This window comes from Pezoporus wallicus, unplaced genomic scaffold (assembly GCF_028554395.1).
Source record: "Pezoporus wallicus isolate ANWC-B61680 ecotype Strahan unplaced genomic scaffold, APGP_CSIRO_Pwel_v1 contig_3858, whole genome shotgun sequence".
NCBI classification, from domain to species: domain Eukaryota; kingdom Metazoa; phylum Chordata; class Aves; order Psittaciformes; family Psittacidae; genus Pezoporus; species Pezoporus wallicus.
In genome coordinates, this window is record NW_026638754.1 from 1,623,499 (window position 1) to 1,646,725 (window position 23,227).

Below are 23,227 nucleotides of genomic sequence, written 5' to 3' on the forward strand. Positions count from 1 at the left end.
TTTTTTTTTTCCTTTCTTTTTTTTTTTTCCTTGCACTGTTTCCTACCCTTACCAAAACCTTTCCTCTGCTCAGAATGGAAAGAACAGCTCATAATTTGCACACACTTTGCTCCATGTTTACAGCAAGTTCTCAACTAAGGTAATCCAGAAGTTTGAAAGTTCAGTTAAAGCAAGACATTGGAGCTATAAGAACTTGTTAAAATTAGGCGTGACATGCCTAAGGCTGGTGTGATGGAGGAAGAAAGGCAGTGAGGTGGCCAGCCAAGGTAGTAGGTAGTCCTGTTCAACAGCTGACCTGGGCTTCAAAAGACACAGCAAAGCTCAATGAGGTGACAGTTTGGGTGGCATTTTCAAGGCCAGCCTGTGTGTCTATAACCCCTGTCAATTTTAGGCCACCCCTGGATAATGCATCCACAATAGCTAAGAAGAGGATCAGAACCTTTGCACTTTCAGAAGATTCCTGCAAGCCTTTACCAGGTCCTTTCCTGCTGAGCTACACTCTTCTTCTGTACGCAATGGGAGCTCCTTGCAGAACTCCTGCACACATCCATGCTGAGCTCCTGGCTGTTAAATTTGATTGCATTTCACATACAGCAGTGCTGGAGGCAATGGGCCACAGTTCTATCCCTGTCCATCTCTGCGGAAGTCACTTCCTCACCCTTAGTATCCATGGCATTTTCTCTGTAGGCTGTTGTCGTGGTATTCAAGCTGAGATGAGCACGGCTAAGGTTCACTAGATGTGACGGCTCATTTTAGTTCGTATGCAGCCTATTCTGGAATTCACCTCACAAAGTTTATAAATTCCACCAGCTTCCAATATTCTTCTAGCCACAGCAGTGTTGTGTGATTCAGAAATTGCTTTTAAAGGGGACTGTGGTTCTGCAGAAACCACATTTCAGGGCCAAATCAGCATTTCAAATTAACAAATATACCTTTTTTTTTTTTTTTAGTCACATTAAGAAAAGCAGTAATACTGATGGATCAAAATCTTCTGATTCATGTGCAGGGTACTGGCTAATTGCAAAACTTTCCTAAGTATAGAAACAAACAACTGTCTTGTGGTTTTTTTTCAGATGGGTTGAAAAATCGCAGAGACTAAATCTTTCAATATACCCATTTGACTGCGTACACACTCAAATGTACGGGCAGATGAAGATACTTTAATGATGGCCTCAGTGAATTATTGCAACAATGAAAGAAAGGTATTTTTAAAAATTACAACTAACTTGGAAAATTGGAAAACATCCACCCAAAGCGTTTGTTCTAAAGTTTATCAGCAATATAAACTCTTCAAGAAAGTTCATTGCTAACTCATGACCAAATCAGTAACACATGCCCATGTGGACTGCATTTTCAGCAGGTGCAGTTATTTACATCTGTGGAGCCTACATCCATCTTAGCCACTGGCTTTTTTGAGGTCATTTCTCTGTTGAATTGCCAAAGCCAAATACACCGCAGTTAAGAATTTTTTACTTCTGTTGCTGCAATTCTTTGCTCAGTGGCATAACACTAAGGTCACTATTTTTCTTTTAATGTTATAAATCTTTCACCATCGTCCCATTTCCTAACAGAAAAATGATGGTTGCAAACACCAAAAAAAGAAAAATAGGGCAAAATATAATTCATAGTTTATAGATGTATAGTGCCAACATGAACCATCTTGAATACAATGATGAATCCTTATAGCTTTTACACCAACATATGCCCCTTAGTTTTCAAAGGAATTCGAGAACAGCGTGTAGCAAAACGTCAGTGTCCCACCACTCCTCTTTAAATCTTAATCCCAGGGGTTAATACTCATGGCAGATATGCATGGGTCAGTCTCCTCCTGGTAAAAAATATAGCACAGCTAAAGTGCAGAACTGTTAAATATTTGCATAGTTTTGAAATGAACCAGTTGGGAAAAATCGCTTTTTCTTCATCCCAAGGATGTCCAAGTTTCCACAATTGTTCCTGGGGCAGCGATGACTGTATGTAAACTACTGTCAATGCCGGGGGGGGGGAGCCCTACAAACTCCTTGCTCGCTCTGGACGTGGAATACCACTGAAGTTTTCCATCCCCTCATTGCTCCCTCGTCTCCATCTCGTCTTTGCCCCCCCCCCCCCCCCCCCCCCCCCGGTCCTGTCCATGTTGGTGTCCGTGCCCGCGTCCGTGTCTTGTCCCTGTGCCCGCGCGACGTGGCCCAAGCATCCGGGACGGGTCCGTCAGCTCCCAGGTTGCCGGGGCAGGGCTGCTTTCCCCTCCCAGCCCCGGCGGCTCCCCGCCGCCTTGCGATATGCCGGGCCCTACCGCGGCTTGTCATCCACCCCAGGCAGAGGCAGGGAGCAGCCCCTGGCAGGTGGCCAGCCGTCTCCCTGGCAGCTACCTCCCCCTGGCCGGCAGCTCCGCAGAGCGGGATCCTCCTGCCTCCGGTCCTACACGTTATAGCGCAGAGAAACCCGCGGCAGAGCAGCCAGCCAGCCCGGGACAGCATGTCCGGTACCAAATACGTAGACTCGGAGGTAGGACGACCTAGGGGCGGCGGATCCGCGACACTGCCAGCTCCTCGCCGGCTGCCCTGCTGCCCGCCGCGGGGTACCTGCAGCGTCTCGGACCCCCTGAGCTCCACGTACGCTGCAGCTCCCGCCGAGGGGCGCGGGAACCCAGCGGCCGGTGCCCAGCAGGGAGGACGGACAACCGGGCACCTGCGGGCAGGGACAGCGGGGCAGGGGTACCCGAGGGGCTCGCCCACGCTGCCGGCCGAGGGGACCGTGGCAGCTGCCGTACGGTGAGGGAGATGTTTGAGAGGCGATAAGGCGAGGGCGCCGGGTTGAAGAGGGAGCGGTGATGGCCGCGCTGGCAGGGCAGTATAGTGAGGGCAGTATAGTGAGGACAGTACGGTGAGGGCGCCGGGGTGGAGGTGGGATGATAAGGGCACCGCGCTCTGGTCCTCGCTGCTAGGGCAGCGTGGGGAGGGCAGCGTGGGGAGGGTGCTTTGCGGGGACCCCGGCCGCTCCTGGCACTGCCCGTTGATGGCCGCGGCTGCTCCGTCCCCGCTCAGTGCCGGCAGCGGTCCGCGCTGGGGCGGCTCCGCGGGGAGCGGAGCGGGGCAGGGCGCGGGCGGTGCGGGACGCGGGGCCGGGGCCGCCTGGCGGCGGGAGCGGGAGGCAGCGCCGCGCTGGTGTGGCGGAGGTGTGCTGCGCACCCCGCGGCCGCGGTTATATAGCCGGGAGAGAGCCGCCCCGCAGCGATGTTCCCGCCGCTCCCGCGCCCCGCGGCACCCAGGGCCACCTCCCGCAGCCCGCCCTCCGGCGTGGCCCTGCCCTGCCCTGCCCGGCCCTGCCCGGCCCGGCCCTGCCCTCCTGGGCTCTTCTCGGCTGTCCCCTCCCTCCCGCTCTCCCTCTCCCTCTCCGCAGGGCTTTCTATACACGGCGCCCGTCAGGGAGCAGGGCAACATCTACAAGCCCAACAACAAGATGATGGCAGATGAGCTGAGCGAAAAGGCAGTGCACGACGTGCACACCAAAGAGATCGACCTGGTCAACCGAGACCCCAAGCACCTCAACGACGACGTGGTCAAGGTGAGGGGGTCGAGGGGGGAACGGGGCGAGGGGCGATGCGGGACACAGTACGCGGGCACAGACGGGGCGACAGCAGTCCGCGAACCGCTTCCCTTCACCTGCTGCGTGCGGGGAAGCCGGGGAGGGTGTGTGTGTGGGGGGGGGGTGTCGTATGTTTTTTCTGTAAGTAAAGGATAGCGCGCAGGAGGAGGCGGGCAGCGGGCCAGGGCAGCCCGCTGGAGCTGCTTGCAGCGCGGCAGGGTCGCATCCTCTCGTGGGCTGTCCCCGGGAAGCAGTCTCCGGGAGCTGTGTGCCCGCAGGTCTGCTCTGCAGCCGGGATGTCCCGCCCGGGACCGGCGGAAAATAAGTTGTGACCTTATGGAGCAGCAGTAAAGAGATTTTCCTTCCCCTGCGGGCACTTATAGAAGCAGGGAGGTGGCACCAGCCCAGTGCAGCCGGAGCTGCTGCGCTGCTGGGCACGGCCTGCGGGACAGATCACACTCCCTGAGCCAAGGGGGTGCAAGATCGGTGGTCGTTCGGAATGTGTCCTTGGTTTGTTTTGGTTTTTTGGTGTTTTTCTTTCCCTCAAGAAATGATAAATGGAAGCAAGCTAAGCAAAATCTGACGGTGCCCTTGTCTAAGACATTTTTGGGTCTTAAATCAGAGTTTGAGTTCTTAAATCAGAATTCCACTGTTTTGAGAAATCAGGGTTGATGAAGGTTTTAGCTTGAATTCACTTTGGTCAGAAAAAACAGATAGGTGTATTTTCCCTTAGCAGAGAAACGTCATGCTATGCATGTGAAAACTGTGGATGCTGTCATCTGAGTTTGTCAGACCTAGAAAAAAACAGGAGCTGCCCAGTCACAGTGGGTGGGTGACTGGCTTAGTGTCCAGCAGTCAGTGTGTGCAGTTCATGACGCTTGTTAACCAGGAAGACCTATTATTGAAAGAGAGAAATATTGCATTGTTTCTAGAGAATCAAAAGGTTGTATTCTAGTTCCTGAACATATGTCAGTAAAATGATTCATGCTATGTACAGACAATATAGCAAGGTCCTGAGAAACCTCAAATTCCACGGACTTCAACACAATTTCAAGGTGCTGAATATGACTAACTGTCATGCTGGATCAGTACTAAGAATTATCCCTCAGAGCAGGGTATACCTTTAAGGAGCCATTGTCAGCTTTGTGATTGAGAAAGCAAAGGCATAAAGTTTTTATTTGTTTAGAAAAAAAAACAGCTGTGTACGAGTGGTCCAAAACTTCCATTAAAATGGTTGATTTCAGAAAGGAGCAAGCCATTCTTTTGTCTTCTACCCGTGGAGTAGCAGCTGAGGAGAAAGGGAATGCAAGAGCTGAAGAATGAGACTGTATTATGGCTTATTGCGTACAGCAACAGAAGAAGTCCCCAAAGCAACCAAACCTTCTGAGGATGAGTCATAGCCCCCAAGCAAGTCAGAATCCGAGTGTCCACAAACTTAACTAGGGAAAGAAAGTTCCTGCTGGGAAAAGAGGGAGACCACTGAAGGAAAAAACTCCTAATGGACTTAAAAGAAGCTGAAATGTACAAAGCCCATCCTGCCCTCTCTGCCTCCCACAGGGGCAATGATTAAGAAAGTTTGTGATGGCCAATCATCTAAAAGAAAGTTGAAAAACAGGAATTACAAGAATGGAAAAACCAAGCTTTTCAGTTTGTTATTTTGAAATAATCATAGACCAGCATATTAATTGAAAAACATCTAGAATATCAGTACTGCCTCAGAGTCAGCAAGTGAGCTCCTGCTAGTGCACATACTCGCATCAAGACACAATAATATACCAAAATGAATTTGATGTTAACCAGACAGGATCCATTTTGCATCATAAAACCAGCAGTGTTTGTAAAAAATGTGGGCGTTGTAAAACAACACCTTTCTGTCTTGCTGCAAGGATAAATAAGAATTGCTTTTATTTTTATAAGTGTTTCATAGTCCAACGTGAAAAGCAGAGAGGAATTTTGGCACAAATTGAGTTTATTTGGACAACACTTTCAAGTTCAGCCTATTAGGCATAGCAATAAAGTTCAGACCCAGTGCCTGGGGGACATGCTCTGACTGGAGTGAAGATACACAGATTCAGCTCCTGCCTCAGACATCAGTATGTGGTCCCCTTTTGTCACACATCTGCCTTTCTTACTTCAGCTGCAAATCGTCCAGGCAGAGTGCAAAAAATGCACTTGTGTAACAGGAGTCCCCAGTCTGAGTTGACTACTGAAAGTCAGAGAAAAAAAAACTGTTAAGGAGTGCTGTAAAGCCAGAAATATGGTTCAGGCTTAGCTCAGTTTTATTTAGAGCTGTTGCATTTTTCTAGATTCAGAACCTTCTGCTTTTTGCCCAGCGTTTAATGCATTTCTTGCCACTTGACTATGAGGCACAATAGAATGGAAACTGGGGACAAGCCAGTCAGCCATGAAATAGAAATGATGAGACAGAGAACGAGGAATCTGCTCCGTAAGCAGCTCTCTAAAAGGCCTCAGTGTTGTCTGCATTCAAATACTTCCCATAGCACATTTTAAAAATAACCCTTGCTTGTGAGAAGCAGGAGACATGTTGCCTTGATGTGCAACACAAAGCATCTGCATAGCTTCCTCGCAGCAGATACACAGTACGGGCAGCAATAGGGTGGGGATCCAGGCAAGAACTAGACACATGGAGCAGCTTTATACCAAAGTTATTAGTGACCTTGACTTTGCTTTCAGCTTATCTTCCGATTAGCTACCAAGCGGAAGCTAAGTGATGGGAGGTTTATGGAAAAGTGGGTAAAACAGCAAGATTTCTGTTCAGAGAGAGATGGAAGTGAGGCCTTACTGAGCCTGAGGTCCGCAGGCAGTGGAGTTGGCAGCTCTGTGCTGGAGGAAGCACAATCTAGTAAAATCACCAGAATTTCCTTCCTGTTCCAATTCCTTCAATGGGGAGCAGAAAGGAAGGAGTTTCTTCCTCATACAGCTGCCTTCGTGCATCACCTTGTCAGGGAGAACGTGCAACAGGGCTCCCATTCCTTGAGGTGCATGCTTGTGAAGATGGCTGGTCATACAGGAGGCAAAGAGGGAATCTAGTGAGGGAGAAACAGCCTCTGTGCACTTGGGACCTCTCCAGAAATCATGCTGGTGATTATACAGCTATTCTGCCTCACAGTTGTTTCTATTTCATATGTCCTTCACTGGACAATTCTACTTTTGTACCTGCGTACCACAGTTTTCGTATCTGTGCGATGGGGCGCAACAAACAGGGTAGAAAGCTGATATTTTTTGTGTTTTTTTCACTCATTCATTCATTCCCCAATGACCAAGGACTCATATGAAGGTGCCTGATGCTCCTGTTTCCCAGCACAATATTTGTGTTTTCCAGAGTACAGCTAAATTACAGCCTTCCAACTCTTTGGAGTTCAAAATTTCTCAAAGTGTCTGTGGTCAAGTCTGCACTAAGTTCACTGAATTTGGAAGAAGCAGAGGAAGGAGTTAGTTCTCCTGCAGCTTGCACTTCTCAGTACTTCCTCACCTCTTGCTCAGAATGGGGATGGACTTTTGCAACACACCCTGCAAAGTCTACTCCTTTAGGACAAGTGAAGACCAAATGAAGTCACATCTGCAGCCAAGGGAAGATGTTTTCCTGGGATGCAGTGCCAGGAGGAAAGGCCTGTGCCTGGTCTACCATTCCAAACATAATTATTGTTTTGTTTTAAAGTGGTGTCTCTCTGCTGTTTGTTGCATAGGAGTCCTTTTCTCTCTGGAAAAAGAAAAAATAAAAATCCAGTCCTTGGCTACAAATATAAGGATGCAGAGCTTTTGTACCAAGCTTTAAACAGTGATGTATTTGTGCCTTTTACTTAAAGCCAATGGAGTTAAGGACAATTCAACTCACTGTAAGCAAAAGTCTGGAATTTTTGTCAGATGTTGACAAATACCACAACACCCTTATGTAGGCATTAGGGAGGAAAGTATTACTCAGACATTTTAAGGCCATTTATAGTTTCTGCCACTTTTAAATGAAAAAAAAAAAAAAAAGAGGCTTTTTAAAAATTAGTTTGCCATTTTCCTTAATCCTTCATAATTATGGTCCATCCCTGTTGCTCTGAGCATGGTGTAAGACACACAGAGAGAAGACTAGGCATAACACCTCCTGCCTCCACACCTCCTGGAACGAAGGGCAGCACTGTGCCCTGCTTTTTATGAATGGGAAGACTGTCACTCTGATGTGACAACAGATGTCAACCTGGAGGAAGAGAGTTCTGCTCTTCAACATGGTAAAACAAGAGAAAAGCAGAGCTCAGTCTAGTGCTTTTTCTAAAACAAGGAATTATGTGAAATTTAATGCAGACCCCTTTTCTTTGTTTTCAGGTATCATTAAAAGTCATGCGAAAATAGGTGAATGTGTGAATTTAAATACATCAATATAAATATATAAATAATATTAAATATCTTGACACATGCACATATATATGTATATATATGCATATATACGTATATAAATGTACAGTTTTAAAAACATATAATGTATAAATATAAACATACGTTCCAATCCAAGCTTGTAATCTTGTCTCTAGCTGTTGGCAGTGATGGAAGCTAGATGCCTCTGGAGGCAGATTCCTGTCACAGAGTTTAGACCTAGCCATAGGACAGGATGAGGGGTCCTCTCCAGGGGCATGTTTCTCTCCATTGACGATACATGTAGCTATGTAGCTCAGACATGGCACCTTACTTTTGCATAACTACAGATAAATGAAATTATTCTGAAACTTTGCATGGGGTTTAGATTTAAAAGGCAAGAATATCTGAATGTTTGACTTTGCTATCCACATGATACAATTCTGTTTCAAATATTTCTTCCAAGGCTAGTCTCGGAGTGAGAGATTGAAAACTCAAATTATTATGAATGCGAGTTTATATGAGGACCTAGCAAGGTTTTAGAGTTCTGTAAAACAGTTTTCCTGCACGTTAATTAGGAGTTTCCAGACACGGAACTTCTGAATGTCCATAAGATTACAGAGAATAATGGCATCTGCTCTAACAAAAGCTTCTTTCTCAAAAAAAAAATTTGCATTTAAGGTCATAGTATTATTAAAGCCTTATGTGTTGCCTTCTTGCTTAGCATGATGAACATGACTCATAACTCCATAGGAAAATGTTGATTTGATGGCTGTAGGGACAGAGCCAACAATTCAGCATGGATGTTCCTTTTGTTAGACTTTATTGGGCACTATCTCAGATTCACAGGAGACAAATAGTTTTTGTTTCAAATAAATTCAACAGAATTTAAAACTCAATTTGAATTCATTTTAGAATTTTTAGCCTACTATATGGATAGAAATCGCCATCTTCTATTGCAGAGAGTATGGATGTCTGAAACAAACAAGCAAACAAAAATTGAAATCCGAAATTCTCGAGGGGAAGGAGTGCTAAATGTGTGTAGTAGAGAGGTCTGCCATGGGGTCCCCTACAAGAATGTGATCTTTGTTGTGTTTTAGGCAACAGAGAGAGAAAATACAAATGAACTTGGCTGATTCTGTAAAACTTGTGATCTCTGAAAAGCTGAAGAGACATATAGTTCTAAACCAAGATGAGTCTGTATTTATTTCCCACAGCTCTCAAATACTTTTGTGATAAACAGACAGTGGGATGAAATCTACATCAGTAAATGATGTTTTTTTAGCTTTTAGATCCAGAACTACCATCTGTGTATTCCAGGCAAATGATAGTAATAAAAACCATCTTGGACTAAAAAGGACTTGTTATTGTGAAGATGAAAGAGAAGTTATGCCATTTAATTTTGATTGATTTTTTTGGGGGGGGGAAGGTTTAGCTCTGTTAGTTTATTTACATTTTACTTGCAGATTTCTTATGAAAATGTCTTTCAATAGTTTCAAAACAAACTTTGAATTTTAGGCAGTATCATCCTTGTCAGAAATGTCATTGGGTTAGTATTCTAAAGGACAAATAGTTTCAGTACCGTTATCCCCACTCTAATGTGCATATTAATTGATAAACCTTGTGCCTGATTTTATTCAAGATAGTCAAGGAGCTGTGCTAGAGGTGTTAGTGGGGCTGTACAACAATGGGGTTTGTCCACAGTCTTCTGTTTATCAGGCCCGTATACTTTATTTTCAAAGAAATGGGAACTGATAAATTCAGCTTCGTAGATAAGAAGCAAGAAGATGCTCTCAGAGCTGAAGGTGAAAGCGCCACATTCCCTCTCCAAATTCCTGCTGTGCTGAATTTATACTCAGAGTCCCAAAGAAATCTAAGGGAGTCTCATAGACAGATTGCAACACTTCCTCTGTCAAGTTTGAAATCCCTTCTAGAATTCAAACAAATGCTACAAAAAAAAAAAAAAAAAAAAAGAAAAAAACAACAAAAAAAAAACAACCAAAAATGCAAACAAACAACAGTTTTCCTTCAAGATCAGGTTAATATCTCCTGTTGACCTCAGCCATAAAGTCTCCTGGTGTTTTATGAAGTCCAAGTTCATATGTCTCTGTTCTAGTGCGGTTTATGACAAGACCAGATATATAGACAAATGATATCTTGATTTTTATGAAATACTTAAGAAACAATTACCAGTTAACTGGTAACAGTTTCTGTTAGGAAACAGTTACTTAAACACTATTTAAGGATTATTAACTTGAGATCTCCCCTAACAAAGACAACCTTCTAAAAAGAGAAATGCAGAGGGAAATGTTTTTTTAAAGGAACAGAGAGGCAGCTGGGCATCACTGCACACTCACTGTCAGCAATAAGTGTATTCAGGTAGAAATGAGGAAAGAGGTGAGAACAAGATATAGAGATTTACTAAAAAGAATTGTAGCGGTGCAGATGGATGTGTTTATATACCTAGTTAAGAGTCTGCTCTCCTTAGACTGCCTGAAAAATGATAAAAAGAAGAAAGCATCTAAAGCGTCCTCCAAAGGTGCCTGTCTTGCACACTATTAAAGAATCTAAGATCACTAGATTTCTATTTCCTGTTAGTGCCTAAATTTAGGAGGCATGAAGCTAGGGCAAATTTTAATGAGTTCTACTTAGTAGCAGTTTATTACCTTAACAGCAGGTCCGTAAACCTGCACTGAGAGCAATATAATATAAAATACTGCATTTACATATACATATAAAATAAAATACTGAAATATAAGCTGAAATCTCTAAATTTAGAGGGTATCTTCACTTTTATTAACGTTTGTGGACTCTGGCTTACGCCAGACCCCACTGAAATCAATAAAAAATTTCCCATTGTCTTTAGTGTAGTCAAAACTTCACCCTGGTGTTCATGTTGATGAATATACATCTTTGAACATAACAGATGGACAGAAGTGTGTGGATGTACATGCACACAGACATACCGTAGTTCTTTGCTAAAATAGTTGTATCAAACAAGGAACTGCAGAACATAAATAGTAAAGCAAAGAAAGCTTCTGAAGAGTTTCTCATTGGGAAAGCTGCAATAACCTCCCATCAGGCCAGTGTCCAGGGAGGAAAATAACCACTTTATTTTCTGACAGCTTACTCCAACGACAACAGTGTATTTTCCAAGGAACTGGCTGACACGATATCCCCACCTGCACAGGAAGTTTTGCTGTGTTTCAGAGGAGTGCAGATCTCCTTGAAGCTGCTAGTCTTTCCTTCTGCTGGGCTATATTGAGACAGGACAGACAAGTGCTTCAGGAAGAGATCTCTGCAGAATGGCTGGTTGCTACAATGCTGAACCATTAGCATCAGTTGCATTTTTCTCTTGAGTACTTCCGCAGATTTTGATGATCCTGCCCCTCTGATTAAACAAAGCCCATCCTCAGGTCTTTTCTGGTATACAATCAGTAGCTCAGCATGGGCAGGGAGCAGCAGGTTGTTCTGTCAGTAATTAGCAGCAAAGTATTTTTTGGCTATTTTCATTGCTTTTCAGTTTGTGATATGGTGATCTGCAGTCACAACTTTCTTTAAGTCACGTAATTCAAAATTTTTTGTAGTCCGTTTGAATATTTGTTACGTGTGCAGTAAGGATCACGTTTGACAGGACTGGTTTTCTTCTCTGGCTAGAAGAGTGTAGTCCTTCAAGTCTACTTTCCAACATGAATATCATTGTTTCACCTCTCCTATGAAGACATGTTGGGAGAGTTGGGCTTGTTCAGCCTGGAGAAGAGAAAGCTCAGGGAAGACCTTAAAGGAGCTTCCAGTGCCTAAAGGGGCCCTACGAGAAAGCTGGAGAGGGACTTTTTACAAGAGCATGTAGTGACAGGACAAGGGGGAGTGGCTGTAAACTAGAAGAGGTTAGATTTAGATTAGATTTAGGAAGAAGTTCTTCCCTGTGAGGGTGATGAGGCCCTGGCACAGGTTGCCCAGAGAAGCTGGAAGAAGAAGGATGGGAAGAACACTTCCCATCCCTGGAAGTGTTCAAGGCCGGGTTGAATGGAACTTTGAGAAACCTGGTCTAGTGGAAGGTGTCCCTGCCCATGTCAGGGGGTTGTAAGTAGAAGATCCTTAAGGTCACTTCAAACCCAAACCATTCCATGACTCTATGAAGTCATGATGCCTCCTATGCACTTTCACTCAGGTTTAGTAGAAACAACATTATACACTTTTCCATCATTTTCTGATAAACTGTGGCAGAATTCAAGAAGACACCATCAGTGAATGTGGAAACATATTTCAAAGGGTCAAAGAAACATTTAGATGTTTAGCTCTTGTCACTGATTTAACAGAATGGATGTGAGCTTATTGCCTAAGGTCTTTTATGCTGCTGTGATGCTTTTGTTCTCCAAGCACTGTAACTGGCAATTTTTAAGTTCCAAATGGTATGTAGAAGTGCAGAAACTAATAGTGATCTCATACAATGCATTTTCTTATTTTTAATAACACACACCATGGCCTTCTCCAAAGCTACTAGTGCTGCACCTGTCCTGAACGCCACCCTGCAAATGTGACTCATGCCTTTGAATGGCTTGTCAGTTTGTGATCTTGTATACATTTTCTTCTGTTGAATGTTTCTTTAAAGGACATTGAAGGCATCAGGAAATTTTACAAACTGCATTTATCACAGCAGAAAAAAAAAAGAAAAAAAGTCTGCTTTTTTTTTCCATGCATCTGTTTCAAGTCTCATAGGGACACAGTATAATATGGCGAAAAGTATTATGCTTACAGTCAGGGAACAAACTGATTAAAAACAGCATGAGGTACCCAGTACTGACATTTTCCATACTCTGTGCTAAAAATGTAGAGAAAACTAGGTTGGGACTCTTTTTTACATACATATACATTAATACTTGACGATAGCTCTGGTCTGACAGAGCAGACTGACATCAGTAAGAGAGTTCACATTTGTCAGGTTGCGTGCATATTTAAGTGGTTTGCCTGACTGGAGGTGTTAGCAGTCAGTCAAGAGAGATACAGTCAGGACTTGAGCATCCTTTCACTGACTCCTATGATGGCAGATGCTGAAGATACTGATGGCACTAAAAGATACTGATGGCACTAAAAGATACTGATGGCACTAAAAAATGCTGGCATCCTCAACACTTGTTTGGGTTCCTCCTCAGTGGAGTAGCGGTGGTACCTATCTATGCAAATTGCATGCTGTGAGCACAGTAGCAACATACAGCTACCACATGCAGATTTTAATAATGGTAGTTACAATCACAGAAATCTACAGGAGGTCAAAGCTCCCAAAAAATGTTGATGGCGTTAATATTTTTCTGGTAGCCCCAGCACAGTATTTTTTCTATGTAATAGATATTACATACCCCAGCTAGGCTGAGTGCACAGCTAGGCAATTTGAGGTTGGCATTTAGTACACCTTTCCAGCCTGCCAGGTTTTGATACACAGGGACTAAAGTGGCAAGGTCAACTCTTTTCATATATAAGGCATATATTCTTGAGTCAGCTGGGTTTGTTGGGTTCTTTTTACACAAAAACAGTAACTTCACGCTGCTAATTTTTTAATTAATATTTTTTTCTTTAAACAGACTTTGAAAAAAAGGAAAACAAATTCCCCGTACCATTTCCCTTTCTTGTAAATAAATCTCTGAGAATCAAAGCAGGTTCCTTAATTTCCTGATAAGAGTTTAATAAACATATGCAGAGCAAAAGAAGCTGCGGTAATTCTCATAGCAGAATCAGACAAAGGCTTCAAGCAATGTAAAAACTGGCTTTACTGAACTGAATAGTAGGAAACAAAGAATAGCTGAAGTCAGGAAGTGTATTGTAGACATGGAACAGGAGTTGATAGTGTTTAATAGTGTTTGGCTGAAACAGAAGGTTGTAGTGAGTTATTAGCATCCTTTAGAGAGTCAAAACAAATTTTCTTTACTTCTCTCCTTGTTGCAAGTGACCTTTCCTGTATTTTCATTAGCTTGGCAAATAACTCGGCATGATTTCACAGCAGAACTTTGGAGGAACAAACTGAATGCTGAACATGCAGTCTACTGAACTAGACCTGTGTCTAACCTGAGTATGCCTTTGTGTAAATTAAACAGAGCTCTTCACAGATCTACATGCACGTGATGCTTTGGTAAAAGTGGCCTCAAGAGCAATAGCCTAAAAAAGGTACCTTATCCTTGCAAGCCAGTTAGATTAATTTCCAGAAATTAGAGTGTCCTTATTCCCTAGGATCAGATTTCTGGCCACTTCTCTTTCTCCTGTAAGTCCTATTTTTACTTCACTTAGTTCAGTTGGACTCCCATTATCAGTCTGACGACATTCACCATCACTGGGTGCTGCTGAACAAAAAAATAGAGGAAAGTAATAGGAGGGAGCGAGGAGTGAGTAATCTGGGCGATATAAATGTAATCCATAGCAAGGCAAAATGCATCCAGTCACCTATTGCTCCTGCTGCCTGCGGAGGACTGATACCCAGGAGTTAAAAACAGGATCTTTCATGGGAGTGGTTCAGTGCAGGAAGAACCTGGGTGATATCTCAGTTCCTGCAGTATAAGGACTTATCTGTACAGCCTGAACAGTGAAAAAAAATAGTGTGTCCCAGCCAGTGAATCTGTACGTGATCTGTTAGCAGCTGAGAAGAAAAACCCAAATTACCTCAGTTCCTTGCCTATCTTTATTTAGACTGTACACTGCTGCAGCTAACTCTGAGTTTGGACAGCAGAAGTTTGCCTTCCAGTCGTACCTGGGCTCTCTTGACATCTATATAATTTCATTACATTCTTATGGCTTTCAGGGAGAAAACAGCTTCATTTTAACTCAGCTGAGAGTTTTTAGAGTTGCCAGGCTGTTTTTCTGTCTTTCCACTTCCAAGTTCGGTTTGGCATCACCTCCCTTATTCAAACTGGAGCAATGTGTGGAACATGGGATTTGAGGAATAATGAAATGGGAGAGATTATGGTAGTGAGACATCAGATATGGTTCCTACAGGACCATGTATTCAGCTTCTGTGCATTGGTAGAAACATTCTGAGAGCTTTTGAAATTGCTCCAAGAAAGTAACCTCTTGACAATTATTGGTGGCATGAACACAACGCTATTATCATCTCACAGAGAGACTAATTCTTGAATATTTTTAGGACAACTGTGTATGACCTGAGCTGGGAAATCCTGGCCAAAGATATATCATAAATGTTCTAATATTAGCATCATCTCCTGGAATGAGGACTGGGCTGTCCATCTGGAAATGCTATATGGCATTATTCTTCTGTCAGCTCCCCAGGATTAACTCCATGGACATTTTGGAGCACACAACAAGCTAAAACATTAGTTACTGAGAATCACAATTGCAGAAAGTTTACTATTTGATTTGAAAACCAATGAGTTTATTGGCTTCCATTTTTCAATAAAACATTCATTACAATGAATTATTTTGAAAGGAATCAAATTATGTGCCCGTTCTAATAAACCGACATAACCTATGGCTTCTTTTTGCATGCCAAAAATATGCTTTGCTGATAAAAAGAAGTCCCACTTAGCTAGATTAAAGATGAAAGGGCTGATGGAGCTCAGGGCTAACTTGCCTTCCTGCTGAGATTCAGTATTTCCCTTGTCAGACAGGTGAAAAAATACAAGATGGACTACACAACTGATCTAAATAAAAACACTTTAATCTTGGCCTTGAATAATCCTCGATGTACTGAACTGCTATGTGATGGCTGTGTGCACGAACTGGATCTGCCATACATCACATCAACTGATGGGAAGCATGCAATAAATTGCTAGAAGTTTTAGAATAAGAGGGCTGAACCATGTAGTCTTCATGTAGTAGCATTTTTTTGAGAAGCAACTTTTTTTTGCTGTTATCATCTTGGGGTTTGCCATCATCTGCATATTTTTGTTACCTGATTTCAAGACAAGCATTGATGATAAGCCAAGAGCACACATTCACTTTGAAAATGAGCTGACATGGGATATGGGCTACAGTAAAAAGTTTGCTTTGAACAGCTGCAGAAACAGGTACTATAAGCATGCTTGATTGTGTATTTTAGAACAAAAATATATTTGCTCCATAAACTCAGGCATATGTTTTGCAACATGTACACTCAGTAGAACAAGACTGATCTCAGTGAGCAATATATAGACCTTGAAATCATCTTTTGTCAGAGCAGGAACATGTACCAGATAATTAGCTGCCATCATCAGTAGATATTATTGACTTCTTCATGTATACATCTACAACATTTTCTTCTTTCTTTCATGATGCAGTCCTAAAATTCTGTGATTGACACAAGGTTATCTGATCGTTTCATTTGGAAAAAAGATCACAATGCATCCAGGAAAGCTCCTTGCTCTGTCTTACCAGACTGCATCTAACTTTTAAGGACTGATTCATGTAACTATTTTATGGCCAATGTACTTTATAAAGCTAATATTTTGTCAGTTGTTTAGTCCCCAAACATAAACTTTTATCTCTAATAACCCCACAATGAAAATGGAGCCTATTGTTGCCTGTGGTGCCTTCTCCAGAATTAGTTATTTCCACCAGAGTTTCAGTCTCACTCTCACTGAAATTGCAGACCCCAAATAATCTCAGATTTCCTGTCTTCACTGAGCAATGAATGTAGTGTACATTTTATACTGTCTTTAGGCACTGATTTAAAGGAAACTGCTTTCTAAGTTTTGTACCAAGAATTCATGTGCATGACCTACAGAAGTAGAGGTTATTACATACATGCAGAACTATTGCAGACGAAAATGGTGATTCAAACTCTCTTTTCTCATTTTGTAATTATCATTTGAAATTATGCTGTTCAGTTTCAGAAAGTCCAGACAGACCGCTGGCTCTGCACGCCTTCACAGACAAGTGCGCAGTGATGAGGTGTGTTCCTTGGGTACTCTGCCAATGCAGTCTGCCATCGGTTTCTGTGGAGATAGAATTCCAATCCAAAAGCTACCGTTAGGTGTGATGGTGATGATGATGATGAATTCCCAACCCAAAGGATCATAGATCACTTTCAGATCACTAGAGCCTAGTTCAGACTAGCAGATAAAAAGGAAGTTTGTAGTTTGTGTTATATGATGCCTAGGGAGAAGCACTGGCAGAGAGTGACGTTTAGGCCATGAATTGAGCCAGCTTGATGTTAGGCATTCAAGACATTTCATACAACAGCTGATTTGGAAATTTCCTCCCACTGACTTCCAAGCCCTTCAAGTAAATTGAGCCTAGACTGTGCAGTTTTGCTTTGGAATTTTATGTTTAAGAAACTGGGAAGTCCAGTGGCTTTATAGTATTTTTCACTTTGTCGGTAACTTTTGTTGGAGGTGATTAATGTTTCAACAGGAGAGAGGAAGGAATTCTTTCCAATTATTATGTATACTTCAGATCAAAAGAAGTGATTGTGAGCCTTTTCCCACATACATGCAATGCTTAATCTGAGCATATATATGTTCACCTCCTTCCAGCATGCTGAGGTACTTCTGCTTGATTTTCTGAGACCACTAGCCAGTATCACGCTTACCAAGCTTCTGTAAATCTTCACTTACAGCAGCATTATCCTATAACTTTGGGATCCAGTCCAAGGAATGTAGTTTCTTTTTTTTCTTTCACCTGATTTAGACAGTCATTTAGTTTCTTGCAGAGGAATAGTATTGTGATATTCTCTTTCCTGCTGAATGCAGTACCTATACAATTAGTTATGCTAGCTATATTAAATATCCTGTATTGTGGGTTATATCAAACACGTTTGTGTGACATGGAGCTGAACTATCGTCACAATTCTGTTAATTTTCTAATAGAAATGTTACGACAATTAAGTTCCGTGAATTTCAGCAGAGAGCATTAAAATAAGCCTGTTGGAATGCAGTGTTTCCTTAGGTGACATTTTGAACTATTTATGGTTAGTCAAAACTATGAAATATGTGGAAAAGTGTGTTCCTTATAAATATTAATATGTTAGCCTGGCCATGTCTTTCATGAGCAGGGTGTTATGACATAAACGGGGTAGGTTAGAAAAAAAACCCAGCTATAATGTGAAGAGCCTTCTTATGTTCAGGAAGATGAAAGAGCTCCTTAACCCTTTCAGACTAAGGAACACCTCCACCTGATGCAGTTCTAAATCCAGCATTTTATTTTTCAGTCTACTAAGAACTTTCTATACCTGTTTTAATGTATATATTTAAAATAGCTAGCCTCACCATTTATTCACTGTCAAAATTCAGCAATTGCTATACAAAGAAGGATGGGAAAATTTAGACTAACGAAACATGTTTTATTGATACATGCTTGAGGTGTATAAAAAGTCAAAGAAGTAGTGACTGCATTTACTCCATTCGTAAAGATGAGAAACAGTTAAGTTAGGCATATGAAAGCACAATGATTCTGTTCACCTGATTTGTCCCACTGCACACCCTTAGGACTGTAGGAGATGAGGAAAATATATGCAGTTTTGTGGACATCTCCACCTAGAAGTTAGATGTCTAATCACTAAGGCTCCCTGGTAATCTCCAGCAAAAGATAGTTATTCGAAGATTCATGGCTTAAATTGATGTGTAAAGACGGTTTGAATCATGTTGTAATGTAGGAAGTACACGCTTCAGTATTTTGTTGCATGGAACCATTGTTCTCCAGGAAAGGTGCTTCTGGAATCCACCCTTGATACAAACGTCTGCCTGACCTGACTTTGTGTTCTTTGCTGCAGATTGATTTTGAAGATGTCATTGCTGAGCCAGAGGGAACACACAGCTTTGATGGGATTTGGAAGGCCAGTTTTACCACCTTCACTGTAACGAAATACTGGTTTTATCGTTTACTGTCAGCGATCTTTGGCATTCCTATGGCTCTCGTCTGGGGCATCTACTTTGCCATTTTGTCATTCCTGCACATCTGGGCAGTGGTGCCGTGCATAAGGAGCTACCTGATTGAAATCCAGTGCATTAGCCGCGTCTACTCGATCTGCATCCACACGTTCTGCGACCCAATGTTTGAGGCCATAGGCAAAATGTTCAGCAGCATCCGAGCCACAGTACGGAAAGAGATTTGAGGGACATTTCAAGGAGAGCCATCAGCCTAGGAAGAGGGCGGGGGTTTTGTGTTGTTTGTAGTGTTTTGATGCCAGTTTCGTGTTTCCCAAAGCAACATACAGCAACTGGTGGTGGATATACTGGCCCAAAACAAAGAATCACTTGCTCAGTTTCTTTTTCTACTGTTTATTCTTACTGGACTACTTCTTGCTGCTTTTTTTTTTTTCTCCCTTCAGTCTGCATTTCAAACTAACCTTAAATGGCTATTCTTCCATGCCAGCTGTATATCATTTTGCTGGCTGTTCAATTCAGAGACTGAAGTGTTGTTGGATGCCTTTCTATCTCACGCTTCATTCCTTGTGAGATAAATCCACAGTGATACTAAAGAACGACAAAAATGCTTTCCAACACTATAAAGCCATTCATTTTATTGTGGCCAAAGAGTGCAGAGCTATTGCAGCAGAATGAACGTGACCAGCTGGCAGGTTTTAGCAGAATGTTCTTTTTCAATTGGATTGTCAGTTGACTGCAGCTATTTACAGTCATGGTCAGATATGGTGCACTATGAATTTACTAGTTAAGTAAACAAATTACTGAACTAATATATTTCTCAAAACCCTAACAATTTGTCAGGTTGGACATAGTGACACATGAAAGCTTTTCACATGCTTGAAAAGCTTCAGACAGTGCCTTTCTGTCTCATCACTTTGCAACCAGTCATTTCTCAACCTTTGTTAGGATTGCAGAAACAAACTGCAGCTGAGAACTAAAACTGGTCATTATGGAGACATTTTCGTGACTGTGACTTATGACACATCCTTTAGCAAGCATTTAGGTGCTTATGTCGTAGGCTTCTGCGGGTTTTTGCAAAGTATTCATACAAATACATATCGCAGATTTGCCAGAGATAACTCCAAGTTACAAGAAAAATGAAGGTGTGCCAAACACAAGCCACATGAAGCCAAGGAGGAGCTTCCCATGAGAGAAACTTCTCTATGAGCTGTCAAAACTTCCCTGTCAGCAGAAGTCAGCAGGCCACTAGCACACAGATAGTTTTCAGGATGCTTTGCTGAATCTAAACTAATCCATCACAAGAGATGGTTTAGAAACTTCACATTTGAGGGTTGGTTTGTTCATTTTTAGCTGAGCTGCAAAATCAGGAAGTCTTAAACAGAGGGTGTTGTGTGAAACTACCGTGTTGCAAAGTACAAGGCCCAGAAAGCAAAGCCTTTGCAACATGTTCTGATGCTGTGACCTGCAAGAGCTTTTTGCCCTCGTGATAGTACTGTTTCAGAGATGCTCTCTGCATCCTCATAAGGTTTGCGTGAAGCATTTGCAGAAATCTTTGTGAGGCTAATCAGCTTTATTGTAAACCAAGCTGGAGCCTGAGCCTGCTCCACTTGGAATCTCCAGCAAACCAGTTCTTGACCTTGGAGAGTGCATGCCCTTGGGATGAGCATGGAGCTGTCTGGTACACCTACAGCTTTTATATTTAGTGCTGATAGTTCACGTATTGCTTTACCTAACACAGGAGTGCCTTCAGTTCAATTTCTTTAGGAAATGCTGCATTTTTTAAGGGGGGAGGGAGGGAACAGGGGAGAGGGTGCACAAAAAGAATTACAAAGCTATTAGCTACTATTGTTTGCATTTAAAACAGACACTGGTATGGATATAGTTTTATGTTTTTCTATGTACATAATGAAGAGTGTACTATTACAGATTTTTTCACTGTTAAAAACAAGCGAGATTGTAAACAAGGAATATTTTATCTTTTTATGAGGAAAATCACTCTGAAGAAAACCTTTTTGATTTACCATATAAACTGTATATCCTGCAAGGTGTCTGTTCACTTAGAGTTATTAGTCCCTAACCCAAATACATTGCTGATCCAAAACATTTATATTGTTATACGCTTACAGACATAACTGACACTTTTTTAAATTCTGCATGTACATTAAAGACTACAATAAAAAGATGTTTAATGGTAGTTCCTGTCTGACTTCTTTTTCCTAGAAAGTCATGTGGACAATCTCATATTATTAGGAAGAAAAGCCCAGTATTTCTTGATAAAGAAGCAGAAAGTAATGTGGTTTGTTTCTCAAGAAAGAATGCACAAAATCATCTCGATCTGTGGTTCAGGATCTGACTCAGAAAAGTTCTTCCCAGCAAAAGAATGACTTTTTTTTTCCCCAAGTAAATATTTTCTGCTGCTAAATTAGTAGGCAGTAGGACTAGTGAATACAGTGTTGAACAAGGAGCCTAAGCTTGTTTAAATGCTTGTTCCTCAGTTTTCCTACATTTTAAATTAGGATAATGATGCTTACTTGTAGACAATTTTAATATCCAATAACCAGAATATCACAATATAATGAGTTGTTTCTATTTCATTTTATGTTAAAGTCTTTGGTCACCCAAAATTCATTCCTGGATTATTCTGATAATAGACTCCTCAGTTAAAATTGTTTAAAGCTTTCTTTTTCAGTCCAGTGGAAACAGGATTGTTCTTAATAAAAGCTCATGAGACAAAGCATTTAATGTATGAAAATATGGGAATGACAGCTTTTATCCTGCTGTGTGTAGACTAACTTGTGACAGGTCAGTTTTCTATGGGGCTATTGCACAATACTTGTCACTATTGAACTAGTACACGAAAGTGTTACATTTTGGCCTACAAATCTATTACTTGTATTTAAATGTCTAAATAGTAGACATCGGCTTAAGGTAGTGTGACATACATCTTCCAGTGGAAGAATGGTGTATTTAATGGCAATTAATAGTCCAGTGGTAGCAAGTAGTACTTTGAATTGGACTATGTGAGAAAATTAAAAATATTTTAAAAGGTAAAAGAGAGGCTAAAATGTGAAAATAAAGCAAATGAGCCTTCCGGTATTCAAAACCAGTTTGCTTTTGTAAAAAATCTTTGGTAGATTCAGAAAAGACACATCTATTAATCTTAACCATTTATAATGTCACTTCTCCAAGACTCTTCTACAGAAGAGATGTGCAGATTCACCCTACAATTGCACCATCACTGGTGATTCACTGGGCAGCGATCACAGGGCTGTTCAGTGGGTGAATCTCACCACCACATAGCAAGATCCAGGTTTGTCTACTAGAGGGCTAGACATAGCTGTTAGTGGCATCAGGGAATCTCCTGTTGTGGGTACTGTGGTGTAGACAGTCTTACATTGCTCAGTATGAAAGTCGGTGTCATAAGTGGCCTCAGGACCTGTGGATTCAGGTGGCCTCAGCACCACTTTTTCCTCCTACCAGAAAACTTTCATAGCTGTCATTGGTCGCCTTTCTCATCCACTGCGTCACCAGTTCTTAAATTGTGCCATGTAGTTTTAGCTATTTTCCTTTGAATACCCTGAGACAATATATGGTGTAGCTGGACATGGCAATTAAAAGCAGCTGGAGCATCCAAGCTGTGGGAAATGAGAGTGTGAACTGCTTGGTTGTGTGGTTGATCCTTCTGAATTTGATTGTTTAATCATAGAATAGAATCATAAAATCAACTAGTTTGGAAAATACCCTTAAGAACATCAAGTCCAACCTTTAACCCAGGACTGCCAAGTCCACCACTAAACCATGTCACCTTATCTACACAGTTTTTGAACACTCCCATGGACAGTGATTCCACCATTTTCCTGAGAAGCCTGTTCCAATGCCTGATCACCCTTTTTCCTGATGTAAGAACTAACTAAATACAGATATTATTTTTTAAATATATATATTTATTGGAACGCAGTTGCAATAACGTTATCTGACAGTGGGAAACATGACACAGGTTATGCTATTTCTATCTTACTTTCTTCTGCAGAATGCTTAATTAAATTTTCAGTTGTATAGTACAACTAGAACATCCTGCTTTCAAGGTTCTTTTCTCTATTATAGCCTTCTGAAGGAACAGTGATAGAATGTTGCACATTTGATAACTATGGCAATATATAAATGTACAGTATTCCCACTAAATTTGTAACTGATTTTACTAAGGATAGCAAAAGTGGGAAGAGACTGATTAGAGTCAATACAAGCTTGTGTCCTCTCTCATAGTCAAGGTGTATTTCAGTGTTAATTCTATCCACAAAAGGCCCTAGGCTCAACGCCAGTAGGTAATTTGCTTTTGTTCTGAGAACCTATATTTACATAACCCTGCCGATACCTGAATTTTCATAGCACATAATTGCCAGTAAAACTCACCGCAAGGGTGCCAGGTCACACCTACACAGTGCTGGGAGGTACAAATATGAGGTTCTTCTGGCTTCCACTGT

The 23,227-nt window shown here is 41.9% G+C and overlaps 1 protein-coding gene across 1 annotated transcript; it reads left to right on the forward strand.

Moving 5' to 3' along the window:
• Nucleotides 1–2,286: 2,286 nt before the first annotated feature.
• Nucleotides 2,287–20,919, forward strand: CAV1 (caveolin 1). Its single transcript, XM_057412162.1, has 3 exons — nucleotides 2,287–2,502; nucleotides 3,397–3,561; nucleotides 18,632–20,919. The coding sequence occupies exons 1-3, from the start codon at nucleotides 2,473–2,475 to the stop codon at nucleotides 18,971–18,973; spliced, it is 537 nt and encodes a 178-aa protein (XP_057268145.1). The 5' UTR covers nucleotides 2,287–2,472; the 3' UTR covers nucleotides 18,974–20,919.
• Nucleotides 20,920–23,227: the final 2,308 nt, after the last annotated feature.

What these genes read in the sequence shown, in the direction of transcription:
- CAV1 (XM_057412162.1), top strand. Translation starts at nt 2,473, where the DNA reads ATGTCCGGTACCAAATACGTAGACTCGGAG. An exon ending in CCAAATACGTAGACTCGGAG is followed by an intron (nt 2,503 to 3,396) that starts GTAGGACGACCT and finishes CCCTCTCCGCAG; the next exon opens with GGCTTTCTATACACGGCGCC. An exon ending in TCAACGACGACGTGGTCAAG is followed by an intron (nt 3,562 to 18,631) that starts GTGAGGGGGTCG and finishes TCTTTGCTGCAG; the next exon opens with ATTGATTTTGAAGATGTCAT.